Here is a 21000-nt window from a genome sequence, read left to right on the forward strand (position 1 = left end):
AACACTGAAGGCAGACTGCACTTGCCTCTCTGTAAATAATATCTGTTGCATTAAACCATTAATATACCTGATTCAACTCCATCGTCTTGCCCTTGCATTGTAAAAAGATTGTGCAAGTCGGTGTCGACTCCTGATGACCACAGAGCCATGTGGTTTTCTTGGTAGAATACAGGAGGGGTTTACCATTGCCATCTCCCGCACAGTGTGAGATGGTGCCTTTGCTGTTGCCACTGCAGTGAGCATCTGCCTCCCGCACCTTCTTATATTACTGCTGCCTGATATAGGTGACTACAAATATACATTTACTAGGCACAGTCTGGGAAGCACATCGGCAGGGATTCGAACTAACAGCCTCTTGCTCCCTAGGCAAACTGCTTCCCCGCTGCGCCAACGCAGCTGATTGTCCTTGCATACCACAACTCTTTCCTCTGGATTCCACACTTTTCAACAAAAGGTGGAGGGGGAAAACATACACTCATGCAAAGCACCATGTCATATTTATTATTTTTATTCAATTTCTATACCGCCCTTCCAAAAATGGCTCAGGGCAGGTTACACGGAGAAATAACAAACAAATAAGATGGAACCCTGTCCCCGAGGGGCTCACAATCTAAAAAGAAACATAAAATAGATACCAGCAACAGTCACTGGAGGTACTGTGCTGGGGGTGGAGAGGGCCAGTTACTCTCCCTATATGTGGTTTGACCCTAATATTTGTCAGGATATCTCTTTTCCTTTGAATTTTGGGGATAGTCTGGGCAGCATTGGGGGCTGCTTTGGAAGTAAGGGACAAAGAATATCCTATTGTGCATGCAGAGCTCAGCAAATGTAAAAGGGCTCTATCTATCTATCTATCTATCTATCTATCTATCACACTTTTATATCACCCCATCCAATGGCTCTGGGCAATACACAAGTAAAGAACAAAAACAAACACCATTTAAAACAACCTGCTGAAAACAATATAAATACAACTTTAAAACAACTAGGAACCATTTAAAACCAATTAAGAATATTTAAGAACAATTTTAAAACCTTGGAAGGCCAGGCCAAACAAGTACTGTACATTTGTAGGGATCTCTTGAAGGCCAAGTCTAAACAATGGATATCTGCCAGGAGTGCATTTCACAGGCCAGGAGCAGCTACAGAGAAGGCCTGGTTCCGAGTCGCCATCAGGCGAACTGGTGGTAACTGGAGAAGGGCCTCTCCAGATGACCTCAATGTGTGATGGGGATCCTATAACTGCTTCTCTCATAAACACAAAGTAATCTTATTTAGGTTTAACTAAGAACTTTATTAAGGAACAACCCAATTCCTCCCTTCTTTTCCTTCCTTCTCTTTCTAACTCCATCCCCAACACTCTCTACAGGATCATCACTGGGAAAACTTCTAAATAACAAAACATAAATGATTATTAGATAGAATGCAACAGGTCCCTAAATGGCAATATTTTAAGATATTGTACTATGAAAAATGTTTAAGTTTTTGCCTTTTTTTTGGCAACCAGTTAACTAGCAACTTTACCATGTGGGAGTTCTTTCACAAGACTCTTTTAACCACATGGTTAGTAAGGGTGAATACCTCTTAAGCGCCGATTGGGGTCCTTGTTTAATATTTGTATAACATTGGGGTCCTTGTTTAATACCATGCATTAAAATACAGAGTAAACACATCTTTTGTAAGAACTTCTCTAAGAAAACAGGCATTTGCTGTGCATTCTAAGCAGCATTTCCCATGAACAGCCACAAAGCCAGTTCACACAGCTATCTTTAAAGGTGAAAATGTCATTGCTCTCCCCGCTACAATATCCATGTGGTTAAAACAGCCTTGTGAAAGAACCTCCATATGGTAAAACTGCTAATTTTCGTTGGAAGTGAAGGACTTTGCGCTGTCTCTTGTCTCAAAGACAGTGAAGGACAGACTAGTGAGTCAGAGGGCTAGAGGGTCAAGACACTGGCCATCCCTTCTCTACTGCTCTGACACTATCCCTTTGGAATTTGATTGCTACTCTTAGGGACACTGCCTTCCTTCCCGCCACTTCCTTCCTTCTTCTCTCCCCTTCTTCTCTTCCTGTTCCTTCTACCTTGCAACATGCAAGCTCCTCTCCCTGCACCATGTGTGCAGAGATGCAGAATCCATCTGCATCCAGCTAGCTAGCTAGATTAGAGATCCTAACTCCTCACTTTCCTGTCTAGAATGGAGTTCTCTAATAAATACCATATATATAGATTTGAAACTATGAACTGGCTCCAAGTTACTTTACTCTCAGTATACATGCATGCCTAAATAAATTCCGCTGTGTTGTGCCTCTGTGCACTCTGCTATAATGAAAAAGGGTTTCTCCTACCAAAGAGAATTCCCAACAATTTTCAGGTCTGGAAAAAGCTAGAAGAAGAAAAAGAAAGAAAAGAAGAAGCATTTGTCATGCTATGAAATCTCGATCTGTTATCACTTAGAGATCTTTTCATTAGGGAGTGAATATAGAGAAGAAAAGATATTTCAGCTGTGCAGTAAAAGGTTACATGAACTCATTCCCAGATATTTTTCACATATGGTAATTGAGATGCTGGCTTATTGGAGGGCTTTCATAAAGACATTTACCACATGGATATATACTGAGGGGCAGTGGCATAGGGAGAAGCATAGGCGGTCCAGATCCAGCCTGCTCCCTACTCCCCGCCACGGTGTTCTCTCTGCGGTGCCCCTTCTCTCCTGCCATGCGCACAGCGGCAGTGACCCCCCTGACAGAGCAGTCTAGGATAGGCTCCCCTGCCCCCGCTGCTCAGCTCGCTCCTCATCTCGCTGCCACATGCACAAGGTGGAAGAGAAGGGGCACCATGGCGGGGGGGCTACCCCTGGCTTCTTCATCAGGGAGGTGGCCGCCACACACGCACACTGCAGGAGAGAAAAGATGCTGCATTGGGGCACTGCATGGGGGCACCGCCGGCTTCCCATCGTGGCAAGCACTGCCGCCTCAATATAACTGGCTGTGGCCTCAGAAGCAGCTGCGTACGGGTTCTTGGAACCCATGTGCACAATTGCAGCTCTGCCCTGAGGAGTGGGAAATGGCTGTGGGCAGTATATCTAGGCTAGTTTGGCTGGTGGAAGAAGCATGTTCTGATTCTGCAGGGGGGAGGGGAGATTGTCACTGATCCTTCCTTCCCTTTGGAGCCTCCTGCACCCCACAATCGTGTCCCGGAAGGCTGGGAGCCAACCCCCCACCCAGGACATATGTTCATGGGTGCAAGGGACAGAAGAGAGCAGGGGCCCCCATGAAAATCATTTATCCTCACCTTGCATGAGCACATGAGACATGATTCTTCCATGAATCAAATTGGCCTGGATGTTGCCCTATCTATGTATTCTACTACCTCTAATCGTGTCATTTGAAGTCAGCTCTCCTTAAAGAAAGACAGACATCTGTGAGCGTCTGGCTGTAAAAATAGCCTAATTTGGCCTACAGGGAGGAAATCTGGTGTGCAGGATAGAGGTCTGACCTAGCTGCATGTAGGAAGTTGTAGGTTGAGTAACATGTCAGGAGCACGGGAAACCTATCTAAGGTTTTCCATGATGGCTTGTTCTAAATAATATTTGATTTTTAGCCATTTTTCAGCATTACTAGACTAGCTGACCAGGCGCAGAGCATCTGCGCCCCTCGTTCTCCCTGTCTACCCCTCCCACAATTGATCCGGCTCTCTGCCCCATCTTCATTTCATCTCCATCCCTTCAGCCAGCTTGTTCTCCCCCCCATCCCTTCAGCCAGTTCGTTCTCATCCCGTATCCCTTAAGCCAGTTTGCTATCCCCACCCACCCTTCTGGCCAGTTCGCTCTTCCCCTCTCTACATCCCTTTGGCCAGTTCATTCTCACCCCCATCCCTTCAGTCCTGGTTTTGGTGCCTGTGCCACCACTTGCCCGGCTGTCCTCCTCACGAGGAGGAGGGCAGTTGGAGCTGATGTGCGCTCTTCCACCAATTTGCAGGGGCACTGCCTCCTTTTCCTTGACCTCCTTCCCTCTTTGGCAGGCTGGCTCGGAGAGAGGCTCCCCCTGCTGTGCTGTGCTATGTTCTGTCCTGCCAGGAAATCTCACAAGAGCTGCCACACACAGGATTAGCCACAGATACACCTTAGAGATTTATATATATAGATGGTATGAATTGATTTGGGGGCCATAAGATGGTGAGCAGATGCATGAATGATTAAAGATTAATTCTCGTTTTAAGTAGAAGGGCTGTTAAAAGATTGGGGAGGAGAAATGTCTATTCTAGATAACAACCTTACAAAGAAGTTAAGAAGCCTTGCAAATCTTCCTGGGAAGGGATTCCATGTGACACCACTACCAAAAAGCTCTGGCCCTGCTCTGGCCCTCCACAGAATAAACTGAATGGTGGCATCCAGAGCAGATGGAATATAACAACTGCTGGATGTTATCTTCTGTGGGAGAAGGCACTCCCTGAGTTATGCTGAAAGCAGATAAGAGCACAGCTGCTCTTACCTATCATTTTTCAATTAAAAATTAATATTCTCTTAGAGAATCTATTCAGAAAAGACACTAGATTAATTATTATAGCCAACATATACAAGAGGAAAGTAAATCCAAAATAGAACCTAATTGTCTACAAAATTATCTTTTGTACACAGTTATTTCCAAGGAGTGGACTACAATTTGATAATCCATTAGCATTAACTTTAGAAGGCACATTATTAATCATCAGCATTATTTTTAATATTCTGTCTGAACCATTTAATTACTGCTGTGATGTGAACATTGTTGGTGAGTCTTTCATTGGTGGGCAAAAGGCTCTTGAAATTCAAGGCATTGTCTCTGAAGAGCAGCATATCAATTGAAGATGCAACTAGGCGAAGCTCTCAAAGAATCTCATAGATTCTTCAGAATCTATGCTTGAATGGTGTAATGCACTTGATAGGTTTTCCTTTTCATTTTAAAAGGATGTGACCTCAGAATTATGTATATCAGATTGATCTGAGTCACTGTTAACTGCTTTAGGCAATCTATTGACATTTTCCAATAATGGAATCAACTCTGTTTATAAGCAGTCTTTACCTTCCCTCAAGTGTGTGTGTCTTTGTCTGTGTCCAGCTTTCCATTCTGTTCAGTGGTGGAACTACCATTTCAACGATTTTGGATTCTTTTCAGTCATAGAAAACACTAACACAGAAACCACAAAACAAACATAACATTAGCACCACATCAGCAATAACTGTGATAGAAATAGTAGTGCACGCAGGAGATACTCGGTGAACTTACTTCATAGACGCTTCTAGACCTAGGAATGGTTCTAAATGCTATGCCACTGCTGAGCTGATCAAGAAAGAAAGAAAACTACATTGCTCAATGTCTTTAAAAAATGTAACTATGATTAGAAAGGTAATAAAATCAATGTTAATATAGTCAAGAGAGGGAAAACATGACATATTCAGTTGTGCTTAATTTATGCTAGAACTAGCTAATGAAAAATACCCTTATGTCCTAAAGAAGCTGTCTGAAGAAATTTCAGAGCCAATAATGTTTATCTTTGAGAAGAAGTCAACTGAAGTTCTAAAAAAGTCACTGTTTAAAAGACAAATGTTTCTACAGGTTAATTATGTAGTTGTAATGGAAGAAACATGACATTCTGAAAAAATAAATCCCTTGAAGGGGAAAGAAGCTAAATGAAAAAGTAAAATCTTTTCAATTCTATTTCCCTAGAAAACAACCCTCTACCTTAGCTTGAAGGAAATACATTTAAATACAAGAAGAACCCTAAAGCTTTGCCCACAATTAAGATAAAGGCGGCAGCTGTCATTGATGAATGAGAATAATGAAGTTGATAGCATTCTCCTGAAATTAGGACTTTTGCTAAAGAAATAGTATAGAAAGGTTGACTCACTGGTGCACAGAACCCATATTGGGTATATTGAAATGAACATATGTATAGTCATTCACACAAGCACATGCACGTATGCACAGCTGCCTGTATGCACATGCAAAGTAATGTCTGCATCATGGCTCTGTTGTGCTCTGATCAGAGAAGGGAAGCTTATTACCTAGATTGTGCTTGTTCAGTCCACTCACCCACATCTTAGGATGTCTACTGGGACATGTAAAAAAAAGGCATAAAGAGGTTATGGGGAGGATTTCAAAAAAACCCGGTTCAACTAGTTCTGTGCACCCCAGGAGGTTTTAGGCTTCTGCTTCTCCAGCTGCAGCCCCTTCCATCCTGGAACATGGCATGTGGAGTTGCTGTTCAAAGAAATAAAAAGAGGGGGGAATGGCAACCCGTGGTGGCAATGTTTAAACTAGCTCTGTGACTTTCAGTCCAACCCCCCCCGCTGCCTCCTCCATACCTTCATTATTGCCTTTCCTGAAGAACTAACTGACTCATGGTGACAGTCTGGCCAGGTGGTAAAGTTCTGATTTTCAGTTGGGCTTGTCATCACAGCACTAAAGAGTGCAAGGCAGGACATTAATCTCTGAGAAAGCAGAATGCAAGCAGAATGAGCAACAGCAACTAGCACATTTTGGCTGGGGTACGGTTTCCTATATAGGGTCCCCTGCTAGAAACTGTGTTTACCAGCTCTGATAGCAAGTTACTCGGGATGTGCCCAAACGTGATCTGGCATCTGAATCACAGGCACAATCCTTTTTAAACTGAGGGCTTACACAGCCCCTTTAAACTGAAGGAGAGCAGATCCATACCTGCTCCTCCTCCGCTCGCTGCCAATTCTGAAATGGCAGCACTCCCCCAGCTGTAGCCGCATGCTGGCGGGGCATCTCCCAGCTGCCCCTGTTTGACACTAGCATGCACAGGGCTGCAGATGCCCTGTGTGTGCTAACATTGCACAGAGGCAGTTGGGAGACGTCCCACCGGCATGTGATCATAGCTGGGGGGAGTGCCGCCTTTATGGAAGTGGTTGTGCCTGTGATTCGGATGCCAAATCATGTTTTGGCACATTCCCACAAGATACTACTTTAACCTGAGTTCTGCTGATGTAAACTATCTAAACTATTCCAATGTATGTGGAAAGGCAGGGCAGGCAACCATTTTGCCACTTGCAAATGTTTATTCTGCTCTCTTTCATCACTGGGGATAGGGATGTGTGAACCAGCTCGAGATCGAGCTGGTTCGCCATCGAACCAATCGAGCTCAAGGGCTCGCCCTTGAGCTGTACCGGACCCCACAGGCTGGTTCAGAGCCAGTTCGGAGATTCTAAAGTAATTTTTTTATTTAAAAAAACCCCACTCACCACTGTGTCCAGTGGCCAGTGGGGGTGCTGCCATGGTTATGGGGGTATCTCTGCCACTTCACCCAACCAGACTCCTCCCCCCTCATTCTTCCATGGGCCATTCTGGCCCTCTCTCCGGTGGCAGTGGCCATTTTGGTGGCCACCACACATGCGCCTTGGCCAGGCCACGCAAATGGTCAGGGCACATGCATGGCGGACTCCAAAATGGCCACTGCCCACCACCAGAGAAAGGGCCTAAATGGCCCCCAAATGGGCCAAAGCAGCCCTTGGAAGAGTGGGGGAAGGTCTGTGGAGGGAGGGGGATATGGCAGAGATATACAGCCATGGCAGAAGCATACACACACACACCCCGAGGCCACCATGCCCAGCATTGAGTGTTGTTGTTTTTTTAAAAAAAGAAAATTAAAACTTTTGAACCCCCAAACCGGCTCGAATTTGAGTCCAACCAGGGGTTTGTTTGGGGTTTGAGACAACTCATGTTGATATTAAAGTTCTGCCTCCTGAGGGGTTAGATCTGCAGGGTTAGAGATGTGTACACACGCAAGCTCCCACAACTTTGCAGACTTTAAGTGGCGAAGTGATGAAGTGTGTGAGATGTCTGTGAAATATTGACTTCCCTAAGACCAGTGTGTCAAAGTGTGGCTTACAGCAATATGGATATCAAGTATTTGTGCCTCTGTTTGCCAGTGAAAAAGCCTATTTGACAGTAACAAGCTCTGGCAGATTATTAATAAAATGATCGTGCCAGATATCAGTCAATCAATCAATCAATCAATCAATCAAGTTATTACTTGACCAGAATAGAATACAAACAAATCCCATAGCAGCAGCACAACTATCAGCCAGTGAGAAATATCCCTGTTCTGGGCAAGGTGCGTGAATGGATGATGGGAACCCAACCCCTGCATTCCTGAATGAAACAAATTATCTAGGCCCCTTTCAGTATGGCTTTCAGTGCCACTTTTGGACTGAAACTGCTTTGGTCATTCTCTTGGATGCCTTACCCTGTGAGAAAGACAGAGAATCTCTTGATTCCCTGGAACCTCTCAGGTGCTTTCCTAACCATCAACCACGGTATCTTTCTGGACTGTCTATGATGGGAATTGGAGGCTCTGTGCTGTAGCTTCACTTCTACCTCTTGAGTAGATTCCAGAAGATGGTTCTGAGAGCCTTTTGTTCTGCTCCAGGCACGTCTTCTATGCTATTTTGGCCACTGTGCAATTTAATATATGCATAAAATGTCTGGGTGAGATCGTCTGGGGATTTGTGATGAGATTGTTGATACACTGATGACACCCAGCTGTATTTCTCCATTTTATCTACTCTAGATAGGATGTGCTAGACAGGTGCCTGAGGTCAACGATGGGCTGGATGAGGGCCAATAAACAGAAACCCTGCTCAGACCAGATGCTGTTGCTAAGTGGTTTCGCTGACCATGGAGGTGGTGCTTGGCCTCTTCTGGATGAGTTTGCACTCTCCCTCAAGGATCAGGTTCAGGAGTGCTTTAAGATTCAGCTCTTACTATGGATATCCAAGTGATACAAAATGCTTTCCACTCAGCTTGCTTGGTGTGCCTTCAGCAGCATACAGCAACCAAGTTGTTAACTGAACTGAACACATCTTAAGGCAAATTGTGCTGTCAAGTCGATTTCAACTCCTGGCACCCACTGAGCCCTGTGGTTTTCTTTGGTAGAATACAGGAGGGGTTTACCAGTGCCTCCTCTCGTGCAGTATGAGAGGATGCCTTTCAGCATCCTCCTATATCACTGCTGCCCGATATAGTACCAGCGGGGATTCAAACCGGCAACCTTCTGCTTGTTAATCAAGCATTTCCCCGCTGGGCCATTAGGTGGCTGTTGAACACATCTTACCAGTGCTTAAAGATCTGCACTGGAGTTCAGTGTATTTCTGGGCTCTAGTGAAAGTGCTGATTATGACCTATGAAGTCATAAATGGTCTACATATTTAAATTTTTTTGAAGAACTACCTTCTCCTGTGTGAAGCTCCTGTATGACAACAGTCATTGAGGTCGTAATCTGAAGCTTTGTTCCAGGTGCCCACATATTCAGAAGTGGCCAGAAATAGGGCCTTTTGGTGGTAGCACACAAATAGTTCACCACCAGTCCTAGAAAGACACATTTGATGTTTACCCTTCTGTATGTAAGTGACAAGTTGAAACCATTTTATTATCTGTTCCTTTGGGTACGCAGTCATGCCATCTGTCTGCTGTTTTGTTGCCTGCCTATTTTACTGTTGCTGGTTATGTTGTGTGTGTGTGTGTCTGTGCATTTAGCCTATTTTTAATATTTTCGAATTATAGCTGACATTGTTTTATTCTGAATTATAAACTATCTTGAGGACACTGTAGAGGAAGTGCAAGATGTAAATGTTTTAAATAAGCTGAATTAGATAGGATATGGGTTTTTCTTCTAGTAGGTTTATATTTCTTGGAACCATACTTAGAGGGATGGCTGTCAAGCTCCTGAATTCCAATAGCTGTGTTAGAGAAAACTGCTTATTTAAAAAGCCAGTGACTTTTCCTGTGAGAATTCTTTCCCGATCCATTTTCTTAATGGTATGTTTCTTGCCAGGAAATCGCCCAATTGTTCAGTTTCTGGAATCAGCAGAAAATGCAAATTCTTATATTGTAACCCTGAAATGCTTAGAAGTCATGGCTGGAGTATCTGAGTTGAAATTGACTGGGAGCCCTGCCAGTGGGGGGTGGGGGGGTGGGGTGTCTTTTCCAGAATGTCTGGTCTCAGTGACAACCACTAAATGAGTTTGGTATTCAGTAATCTGAAAACTTTGGGTTGAAAAAGAGAGTTAAGATGCTTTCAATTTTCGCTCATGCTCTAAAAAGCACGGAAATTGCAAGTTAAGTACCCATTTAAACTTGCACACCATATAAGCTGTAAAGACTTTGCCCAGCCTGGCGTTATAAATTAGGGTCCATGCACCAGGTAGAAATTCACTAGTCCAGGTAGAAATTCACTAGTCATTGCTAGAGATGCCCTGATTAATTTCTGGCTGATGAGTCTCTGCCAGGCACAGTGCTGTAAAGCAAAGTAGTAGCCATTTCACTCTGAGAAAATAGTTAAGATTGCTTATATGTGAGCTGAACTACAGATATGCAGATCTCTTAGTTCTCTATACCAATGCAGACATATTTAGACAGCACGTTTGTTTATCTAAAACTTTGGACTCTGTTACTAGCCATGCTTGCTACACCATGTTGGGGTGCTTCAGTGTGCCACTTTCTTCCCTTAGCCTGCTTGGAAAAGAAATGGTGGCTGTGTTCCAGACAAAAGGTCGTCCTGTCAAGGCGTTTCCCTATGGTGCCTCTCAGGTCCTTTGCAAATGACTGCAGTAGACTACAGGAACTGTCCCTCTCTGATTACATCTGAGCATAGTCAGAGAGAGATGCAGGGCAGACCCTAATTAGAGTATAGTAAAGACAAAAGGAAAGGAATGCAAGCTCTTTTACTCCCATGTAGGAGGATGAGAAGTTTCAAGGTGAAACAAAACTTCTCACCTCATTTCCTCTGTTACTAGCCCTGCTTGCTATGCCATTTTGGGGTGCTTCAATTATCAGCCTCAAATGAGCAATGCCAGACTGCATGATGTGCCCCTCTCCCATCTCTATTCAGGTGTTCACCCTCAACAATTTATTTGTGAACATCTCTTTGTCTAAAGGGGTGTATAAGGGAGCCATTCCAAACATAGGAACTTAGGAAGCTGCCATATACTGAGTCAGACCATTGGTCTATCTAGCTCAGTATTGTCTTCACAGACTGGCAGCAGCTTCTCCAAGGTTGCAGGCAGGAGTCTCTCTCAGCCCTATCTTGGAGAAGCCGGGGAGGGAACTTGAAACCTTCTGCTCTTCCCAGAGTGGCTCCATCCCCCGAGAGGAATATCTTACAGTGCTCACACATCAAGCCTCCCATTCATATGCAACCAGGGTGGACCCTGCTTAGCTAAGGGGACAAGTCATGCTTGCTACCATAAAACCAGCATTCCTCTCCTTAGGACATAGGAATAATCCAATCAATAATCCAATCAATATTTGATTGTCAGGCCTTATTTGGAACAATACTTCTAAAGTAAAGTGTGCCATCAAGTCGGTGCCAACCCTTGGCAACCACAGAGCCCTGTGGTTGTCGCCTACAGTCCTAAAAATTCCTCCAGGAGGCCCTTTATCAGTCTCCTCCATCAAAAGTTCTCAATCATACCTCAGGGTATGTTTTTGACTATAAACCCCACCTCAAAAATGGCTTTGCTCTCTTTCATCACTTGACACCAGTGTTCCCTCTAACAGGGATTCCTGATGTTGTTGGCTACAACTCCCATAATCTTCAAGCAAAAGCCATTGCAGCTAGGGATTCTGGAATTTGTAGTCAACAGCATCTGGGAATCCCTGTTAGAGGGAACACTGCTTGACTCTGAGCCCCATACTGCTTGAATGCACTCCATTGCTTGCCTCGTGCTTGAGCCAACAACTTGAGAGACGGACCCCTAGCTAGAAGCAGCCAGGTAGCGATGACAAATGGCTTTCCCTTCTCTTTCTTTCACCCTCAAGCCTCTTTTCCCTTCCCGGCATTAAGGCTAACTACCCTCTGTTCATGTTCGGGACCGCTATTACCCCTCAAAACAATTCTTTATTTTCAAGAACACATCTCCTTCATTCTTTCCGGTATGTCCATGCCACAACCAACTTTCCTGCAGCATTTTTAGAGTAACATTGCTGTTGATTGGTCTGCACCCATTTTGACGCTAATTTCCCCCACTTTGAGCAAAGTGTAGCCATGGGCACACAGCTCCCAAACCCGGGCAGTATACAGTTTTTGATTGTGTGAATGACCTCACTGTGTTGTTTGGAACAAGGTCACCATGCTACTGAGGGGACACTGGAGGGAAACAGATTATCCATATGCAATGACTGCAGTTTAGAGGGCTCATTTTTCGTCAACATCAGTTGCAGTCCCACATCAGGAACCTGTTATTTTGGCAAATGTTGATATCAATAAGTGTCCTCAATTTCTTATTTCATCTAATTATTACCGTTCAGATGTAGAAAGATGAAAGCTGTAGTCTTACAGCCCTCTGGTGGTGTCTAACAGACATGCTTCTCAATTTTAATAGAAGTCACCCAGGTTTTCAATGTGCTGTCTTTCACCAGGTTTGTTCTGAAGCATGGTAGTCACCACCCTTTGTAACTATGTTTCGGTTTAATATGGGGAAAGTAGCTCCAATTGGTGCAAACCTGTATACAGCCAAATTTTGAACTAAGGTGCCAGGAAAGCTGACCTTGGATAGGATACACCTGTGTTCGAACCCTCAGAAGGCCGCAACGGAGTACAGTCACATTTCTTGAAAGCAAAGTTAAGTTTTACTGAAGAGCAAAGATTTACAGCACAGGCAATGATTAGCGGATCAAAAGGTTACTGGTAAGGATCTCAATGGTCTGCCTTTAATGATGTGAGAATGGCATTGGATTACCTCCAATACATATTTACAAGTTATTGCTGAGAGACAGGGGATAGGGTTGGTGGGGGAGGGGGCAGGGAGAGGGAGAGGGAGATAGAGAGATCTCCCTGGTCTGAGACTGAGGAGGAGTGGGAAGAAGTCATTCCGGTTCCTGGGCCTTCTCATCCCTGAACCAAGGCCGCTGCTGGTGACGGCCAGTGTTCCCTCTAACAGGGATCCCCAGATGTTGATCACTACAACTCCCAGAATCTCCAAACAAAAGCCATTGCAGCTGGGGATTCTGGGAGTTGTAGTCACAACATCTGGGAATCCCTGTTAGAGGGAACACTGGTGGTGGCCACCAGAAGGAACCAGTAACCCCAGTAGTACCACCATCACTGAAACAGGGACTAGCTCCGGAGATCGCATGGTTTGGGACCACTTTCAACTCTGTCATAGTGACCTAACCCATGCTGTCTACATCCACTGCAAGACACATATAAACAGGGGAAAGGGCCCGAAGTGTCTTGGAACATCAGGGATGCTGAAGCATCTGCAATGGCATCACCTGGGGGGCCCTGCTCCTCTGGCAGCAATAGGCCTGGTGTGCCCTCAACTAGCGGCAAGGCACCTGCTACTGCTCCCAAGCAGGGGAAGTTGTATGTTAAGTAGGGGCAGTCATTGGGGAAGTGGTCTGGTAGCCCAGAGCCTCATCTCATTACCTGGGCCATTGCCAAGATGGTTGCTTCGGATGACCAGCCTTTCCAGGTGGTGGAGAAGACCAGCTTCCACTAGCTGATCCTTCTGTTTGCTTCTAACTTTAAAATCCCCTCACACACCACCTTCAGCAGGTGCTTGGTGACCTCCCTGTCAGGTGGGCTCTGCTGCATGTGCATCTGCTGGACACTGACCACAAGGCAGATGAGTTGTTGGTGGCCATGGATCACCAGGTGGAGGGATGCTTGTCCAAGCAGCCAAACCTTCACTGAGGGTTCATGGTGACTGACAATGCAGTGAACATAGTGAAGGCAGCTGAGCAGCTTCCTTTGGTATCCATCCGTTGTGTGGCACACAGTCTGGACCTGATCATGTGGGATGTGCTTGGCCTTTCTGGGGCTGCAGTCAGACAGGCCTCTGGAGGCACTGAGTGCCAGTCTGCAGCTGCCTTAGCTGTTCTTGTGGACAGGCGCCACAGGATCACAGTTTACTTCCACTAGAGCGAAAAGGCTAGGCAGATGCTCAAGGAGAGGCAGCTTGAGCTTGGCCTACCTGCACACCTGATCCCTCAGGATGTTTCAGCTTGGTGGAACTCTATCTTTCTCCTGCTCCAGCACCTACAGGAGCATCTGGTTGAAAACATTAGGTGAGCCCAGGAGAGGAGTCTGGGGCGCAACCAGGAGGAGGGTTCTGGAGCACCTACTGCTAGTGCGCAGTCTACCCCTAACAGCAGCATCACCACCACTTCCTGGTCAAGTAGCATGGTGTCGCTGGCAGGGCCAAGGGAGCCGGTAGTTCTGCTTCAGTGTTCCACCCTGTGATTCACAGAGGGCTTCCTTGGCACCTTGTAAGGGGTATAGGAGGAGCCCACCAAGCCCTGCAGCAGTGCTGAGTAGTGTGTTCTGCAGTGCCTGCAGGAGCTGGTGGCAGGCCGGGAGATGGAGCCAATTCAGTTTGGGGCAACGCATCACCAAGTCTGGCTGGACTTGGCAACAGTTGTGAGACAGTTCCTTTCATGCTCACCAAGCAGCATCAAAAGCAAAAGAGTGTTCTCCCTCTCCAGGGACGTGGTGACACCCCATCACTCATCACTCAGCTTGGAGGCTGATTTGGTGGAACAGCTGGTCTTCCTGAAGGCCAACTTCCCCCTTCTGGGCTAACCAGAGTTGGCCATGCAGAGTGAGTGACTCAAGGTCACCTCCACCCACTGCAACACCATTGGCCATTCACGCCATCCTGCCTGGCCAACCCCAAAACCAGTTGTGTCACAGTCTGCCTATTAGTGCTGCACACACACACACACACACACACACACACACACACACACACACACACACACACCAATGCCATGGACCATGATGAGATGGAACCCATGATGTGTATGGCTATGCTTGCTGCTAAGGGTGCTGTTGTGGCAGGTGTTGCAATGCTAGGAAGTAACATAAGGAGTAATAATTGTGTGTGAGAGAGCTTACTTGTGTCAGTGATGTTACTGCAGTCCAAGCACTGTGGCTGGCAATGGATTCTGGTCAGCAGTGTTCCCTCTAGCAGGGATTCCCAGATGTTGTTGACTATAACTCCCAGAATCCTCAGCTATAATAGCTTTTGCTTGGGGATTCTGGGTGTTGTAGAAACATCTGGAAATCCCTGTTAGAGAGAGCACTGCTGGTCAGTGATTCTTTTTCTGGACATTTTTGGACTGTGTTTGAAATGTGTGTTCTGTGTTGGGAAGGACAGATTCCCTTTACTGTGAGCTTCTGCAGGGTTCTTCAAGGCAGGGTTGCAAAATGCATAGCAAACTTCAATGCAAAACTGTTCTGACCATAGCAAACAATGGGAAAACTCAAAACGCCCCATTGTTCCCAATTTGGTGTCTCCGAAGGACATCAAAGTGGATTGTGTGGAAGGGCATGAAGGGTGCTACCTATCACCCATCCCACAAAATAAGTGGGCAAGTGGGCAATTTTAAACAAATGTTTAATGCTTAGCCTTTGGGGAATCCTAAGAGGGTTTTGGGAGAAGGTTAAAAAAAAATTAAAATTGCCCACTTGCCCAATCTTTTGTGGGTTGGGTGGTAGGTAGCATTCATCATGTCCAACCACCCAATCTACTTTGGTGTCCCTGGGAGCTACCCATGGGGAACAAAGGGGTGTTCCAAGTTCCCCATTGTTCCCTATGGCTGGTACACTCGAAACATTTCACGTTTGTTCCATCAAAGCTGGCTGTTTTGATGGAACAAACTCAAACAATTCCGGCTATCTGCATTTCATTTTGAGCTCAAAACGAAACACGAAATCCGTTTTGTGCACATTCCTATTCAGTATACCTGATGTATCTGAATTGCAAGTGTCTGTCACCACCACCACCACTAATGTGGGGTAAAAAGGGGTGTGTGTGTCTTTATAGCTTTAGTAGCCTGTGGGCGTTATACTGGGTTGATACTGGGTGCATCCATTGTTTTAGGCAAGGGTAATTGCCCTAAACACAAGATGTTGCCGTTTGGTTGTGATATCTTGTGGGTACTTTCTTAGACATTTCTCTTAAAACAAAAGGCTGAACAGGTGCTCTCCGAGGGGAGGCAACTGGAGGGATGGAGGAGGACACTAAAATTCAGCATAACTTTCTTGATTGACTCTAAAAATCTTATTTGTGGGAGGCAGTATGTCCTTAGCTTATTGACTTATCTGAATACTCGCTCATTAAGAGAAGGAAACTACATTCCAGTCTCCGTATTCCAAAGCTTTATGTGCATGCTCAAAGGCAGTGGCTATCAGAACACTCACTCATTAAGAGAAGGAAACTACAGTTCCTTGAGATTGTGCTGTTGGCCTGGGGACACCAAGGATACCTGACCCGTTTCCTTTTACTTGAGTTAGAGGAATGCAGTCAAGTGAAGGCTTGCTCCTCAGTAGAAGCAGCAATATAATTATTACAGACAGCCGAGATTTGATCTGGGGTGCACTGGGGTGCAGGCAGGACAGGTGGGCATGGCAATATGTCTTCCCCACCTTCAGGAGATTCTGAAACTGAAATCCCACTACAGGAGCAGATGTTGGTAGAGTGTGGATGGACCCAAACTAGCAGATACTGAAGTCTTAAAGCAAAAAATTCATAAGGCAACCTGTGCTAAGGATATGCATTCACATTCATCTCTTTAATGATACTGAATCCAAAATCTATTGACTTTGTATCCAAAATCATTTGGGTTTGTGCATAGGGGGTGGTTATCCAAAGTTATTCATATTGCACTTAGGAACATAGGAAGCAGGGGCGTAGCCACTATTGTGCGAATGGGTTCAAAGAACCTGGGCCACCAATGGTAGGGGCATGGCTCGGGCTCTGAAAAAGCCCTGAACGAACACCCACCCACCCATGCCTGGACTACCGGGAGCCTCCAGCGAGCGCTTGACGATCCTTTTCAGGCAGCGCCTGCTGCCTGAAAGCATCTATTCTCCCTTTCTCTCCCTCTCCCTTTCTCTACCTCCAGAGAGGGAGTGAAAGGGAGAATAGATGCTTTCAGGCAACAAGCGCTCCCTGAAAAGGATAGGCAAGTGCTTGCTTGGGCTCTTTGGAGCTCAAGGCCACACCCCAAGATCATCAACCACATCCGAGTGCACATGGGCAAGAAGCCTTTCCTTTTCCCTTTCCCAGGATGCAGCAAGGTCTTCGCCCAATCCGAAAACCTCAAGATCCACAAGCGAACTCATACAGCTGGGTGATAAAGGTTGGAGTAGGCTTCTCTCCAGCACGCCGTTCTGGGCTATTTTCCCCTCCTCCTCCTTCCTTCCCTTTTCTCTTATGTACACTCAGGCATGTGACTTTTGGTTTGAATAAGTAATTTCAGCAGCTCGGTCGCTTCTAGCCTGCAGCTCCTGAGAGTCTCCCTCTATGCATCTGCATCTTGTGCTTGTGAGTTTGGTATAGTCACAGTGATTTCTCTCATAGCGCCAATTTCGATTGCCATGAGAGTAAGCAAGTTTTCCAGGTCCACAGAATTCTTCAGCTAGCATATAAAGAGTGCAGTGAGTGTCTCAGAACTAAGCATGAAAGCTTTTCCAGGAAAGCGAGAAGACCAAAGAAGTCCCCCGCTTAGGGTCATCATGGCCAATCCTCCTTCCCATAAGAGGGGATGAAAAAGAAAAGGCATTCCATTTTCCATCCCCTGTTCAAACTCTTATTTTGTCTCCCCGCGAGACTTCCTGTTGTTTGATGCACTTTTTGTTCTTAGCATAAGTGTGTGTGATCTAGGCAAACACCAAGGGGAAACTTTGATTTTTGTGGAGTGATAAGAACTGGGTGTGTTACTCTTTTCAAGTGAGGTCACTAATATTTACTCGATTGTGCTCTAATAATTCCTGGAGAAATAATTATGAGTCTGGCCATTTTGGAGGAGTGATGGCAAAGGGCTGCTCTTATTGGCATAAGTAAAATGTGTGCTTTGACTGAAACGGAAACTTTATTGCAAACTCCAGCTGCTAAAATTGTGCATTTAAGAACACGTGGGAATGAAAGCGACACGGGTGTGCTTCTGTGTGTGAAGGAGGGAAATCCCCATCAGACTGGGTGTCTTAGTGATGTTTTGTTTATGACGCTGTATCTTTTACAGCTTGGTTTTGATTTGCAACACCTTTTGGCTTAACTTAAAAGGCAGTTGGGATTTATAGTTGCGAGTAGACAGATATTATCCACCGGAGGCTGTTTATAGGGAAGAAGGGCAGCGGAGGAGGGGGCCTCACCTGATTGTTTTCCTGATTTATTGTGTGTTGCAAAAAACAGAGAGGTGGACGAGGTGCAAGGCATTGTAGAAACACCAAAGCAAATGGCCTCCAGCAGAAAGAACTATCAATTTTTAGATGGGGAATCTGTCGGACCAAACCCATCTGCATATGCACTCAGCACCCCCTCCCCGCAGCCCTCTCAGAACCTTGCAGAGCGAGGAGAGGGGGAAGAGCATTTCTCCCACAGCCAGAGGGTGTGCCGTGCTGGCTGCCTTGGATACCTCTTTTCCTCTGGCAATGTAGTGGGGTCATTCAAGAAGCTCTAACAGAGAGGGTGGTGTTGGGCCTCGAGCTCCGAAGAGCCCAAGCGAGCACTTGCTGATTCTTTTCAGGCAGCACTTGCTGCCTGAAAGTGTCTTTTCTCTGGAGGGAGAGAAAGGGGAATAGATGCTTTCAGGCAGCAAATGCTGCCTGAAAAGAATCAGCAAGTGCTCGCTTGGGGCTCCCGGTAGCCCAGGTGGGGGGGTGGGGGGGTTTCGTTCGGGCCATGCCATTGTGTGTGATGTCACACACACAGGACATCATCAGAGGGGCTGCCGGGCGGGGCTGGACCTAGGCCGCCACTCGGCTGGCTCCACGCCTGATAGGAACCTGCCATATACTGAGTCAGACCATTGGTCTATCTAGCTCACTATTGTTTTCACAGACTGGCAGCGGCTTCTCCAAGATTGCAGATAGGAATCTCTCTCAGCTCTATCCTGGAGAAGCCGGGGAGGTAACTTGAGACCTTCTGCTCTTCCCAGAGTGACTCCATCCCCTGAGGGGAATATCTTACAGTGCTCACACTTCTAGTCTCCCATTATTCACGCTTGTCCTTTCAATTAAAAAATTTGTGGTCAAGTGTTTAAGGCAGGGGTTCTCAAACATGAGTCCTCAGACACTGTTGGACTACAACTCCCATCATCCCCAGCTGATAATGGGAGTTGTAGTCCAACAACATCTGGGTTTGCAAGTTTGAGAACTCCTAGCTTAAGGAATGCGTCTTCTGGCTTTGTTTTTTTTAAAAAACAAAAGCAACTTCATGAATGAATGAATGACTATATTACAGTCAAAGACTATGAGCAGCTTCAAATAGAGAATGAAAAGCATTAAATGAGCCTTACATATAGATAATATATCAATCAGCCAACATATTAAGAGTTGTTAATATCTTTAGTCTGCCCACCACTAGAGGGACTCACCATAATCTGGTTGCGTAGTCTACAAACTGACACACAACATTTGACTGCATTGTGAGTGATGGTGAGCTGCTTATCCAATAAAAGAAGGGAGGTGTAGAATTCATCAGAATGACCCAGAAAATATATTAAAAGAGGTATAATTAACTTACTACATAAATCACTACAAAAGGCACAGTAAAGTAGGACTTGCCCAACCGTTTCAATCACTGCTGATTCACAAGGAAGCTACAACTTTGGGTCCTCATATTAAGAGGGGCCTCGGAATGCCAGAAAATGACTAAATTTCAAGTTTTACATAATTGGTTAAAAAATAAAAGAGGGGGGAAGATGCTAATACATACATGGTTGTTCTGATAGTGCAGAAATATATGATTTGTCTACAAAACTATTCATCACATTGAGCTATAAATCTGTGCATAAATTACTGTAAGGTATATCAAAATTTTATTAGACCAGGGTGGGTTGGACATCACGGTTAGGTTACAGGGAGCATTTGTGTCTGCCAATGAACGCTGCTTTGACCATGAGTGGTGCAGTGATGGGGGGTGAGTGATGAGCCTGGGTTGGACTTCTGACCCATTTTGTAATGCCGTGGAGCCTTTTAAACATAACATAGTTTAGGGCCACATCATATAATAATCTGACCCTGGTGTCAGACCTTTAAGCAATCTTGTCTAGTACTGTAAGTGGCTTTCCAAGGCCTCAGGCTGACAGAGGTTCTTCCTATCTCTGTTACCTACAGACTTTTACTGGGAGATGCCAGAGATTGAATCTGGGAACATCTGGATGAAAAGCAGATGCAATTCCACTCAGCATATCCTTAAGATATTCGTAATGTACTATAATGTTGTTGTTGTTGTTATAATTTAGCACCAATAGGATGATAGGTATTGTGAGGGAATCTGACGTAACATGGCCCTCACATTTTAGTCTCACTGTTTAAAAAAATAGTTTCACTTTTACTCCGAGTTGCTTTCTGTGGTCAGTTGTTGATTTATTCATGGGAGTAGTTCACTGGAGAGCTTATATATCAGAGCTGGAGAGCCACACGGCATTGTTGCTTCTGTTCTGTGCACTCAAAAATGACTAGGAGTGACATCTTGCATGGATTTGTGTCTCTGGCAAAACTGGCAAAACTGGTTTTGTGCACACTCACTCACTCACTCTGTCTATCTAGTACATTTATATACCACCAATTATTTAGATTACAAGGTGGATTACAAACAAATATAACAATTAAAAACAATTACAATCAATTAATAGCAAAACAATTGAACACGTTTAGATTGTTGCAATTTACTCAAGCATGTAGTACCATACAAGTGGCACATCTCTTGAGGGCCAAGCACCTCTTCCGTGGTGTCCTAAACACAGTGGGTATTTTGTGCACCCCGGGTGCTGCAGCAGCTTCAAATGCAAATGCTTGCCGCATGCACAAGGAAGTTGCGTGGTTGTACGGCCATTGGAAATAATGAATTGTGCAACTCCCTCACACACATTCTGCATTTGCACAAGTGTGCTCTAGTGCTTCTTGCACTTGGAAGTGCTCCTTGGCATTTGCTGCACAAGACACCCACCGAATGCTGTGCAGTATGTGAATCACTGTTAGCAAAACC

General features: G+C 45.3%; 1 protein-coding gene across 10 annotated transcripts in view; it reads left to right on the top strand.

Annotated features, from left to right (window-relative positions):
• The window catches only part of BFSP1 (beaded filament structural protein 1), a 65740-nt gene that overhangs the window by 16221 nt on the left and 28519 nt on the right, over window positions 1-21000 (top strand). The window contains exon 2 of one of the 10 annotated variants that reach the window (XM_053288067.1): window positions 20127-20220. The exons of the other annotated variants lie outside the window; for them this stretch is intronic. Within the exon in view, the coding sequence (XP_053144042.1) occupies window positions 20141-20220 (80 nt within the window). The 5' untranslated portion in view covers window positions 20127-20140. The remainder of the gene's footprint in view (window positions 1-20126; window positions 20221-21000) is intronic. 10 annotated transcript variants of the gene reach the window in all.

This window comes from Hemicordylus capensis, chromosome 1 (genome assembly GCF_027244095.1).
Source record: "Hemicordylus capensis ecotype Gifberg chromosome 1, rHemCap1.1.pri, whole genome shotgun sequence".
In the NCBI taxonomy this organism is placed as follows: Eukaryota; Metazoa; Chordata; class Lepidosauria; order Squamata; family Cordylidae; genus Hemicordylus; species Hemicordylus capensis.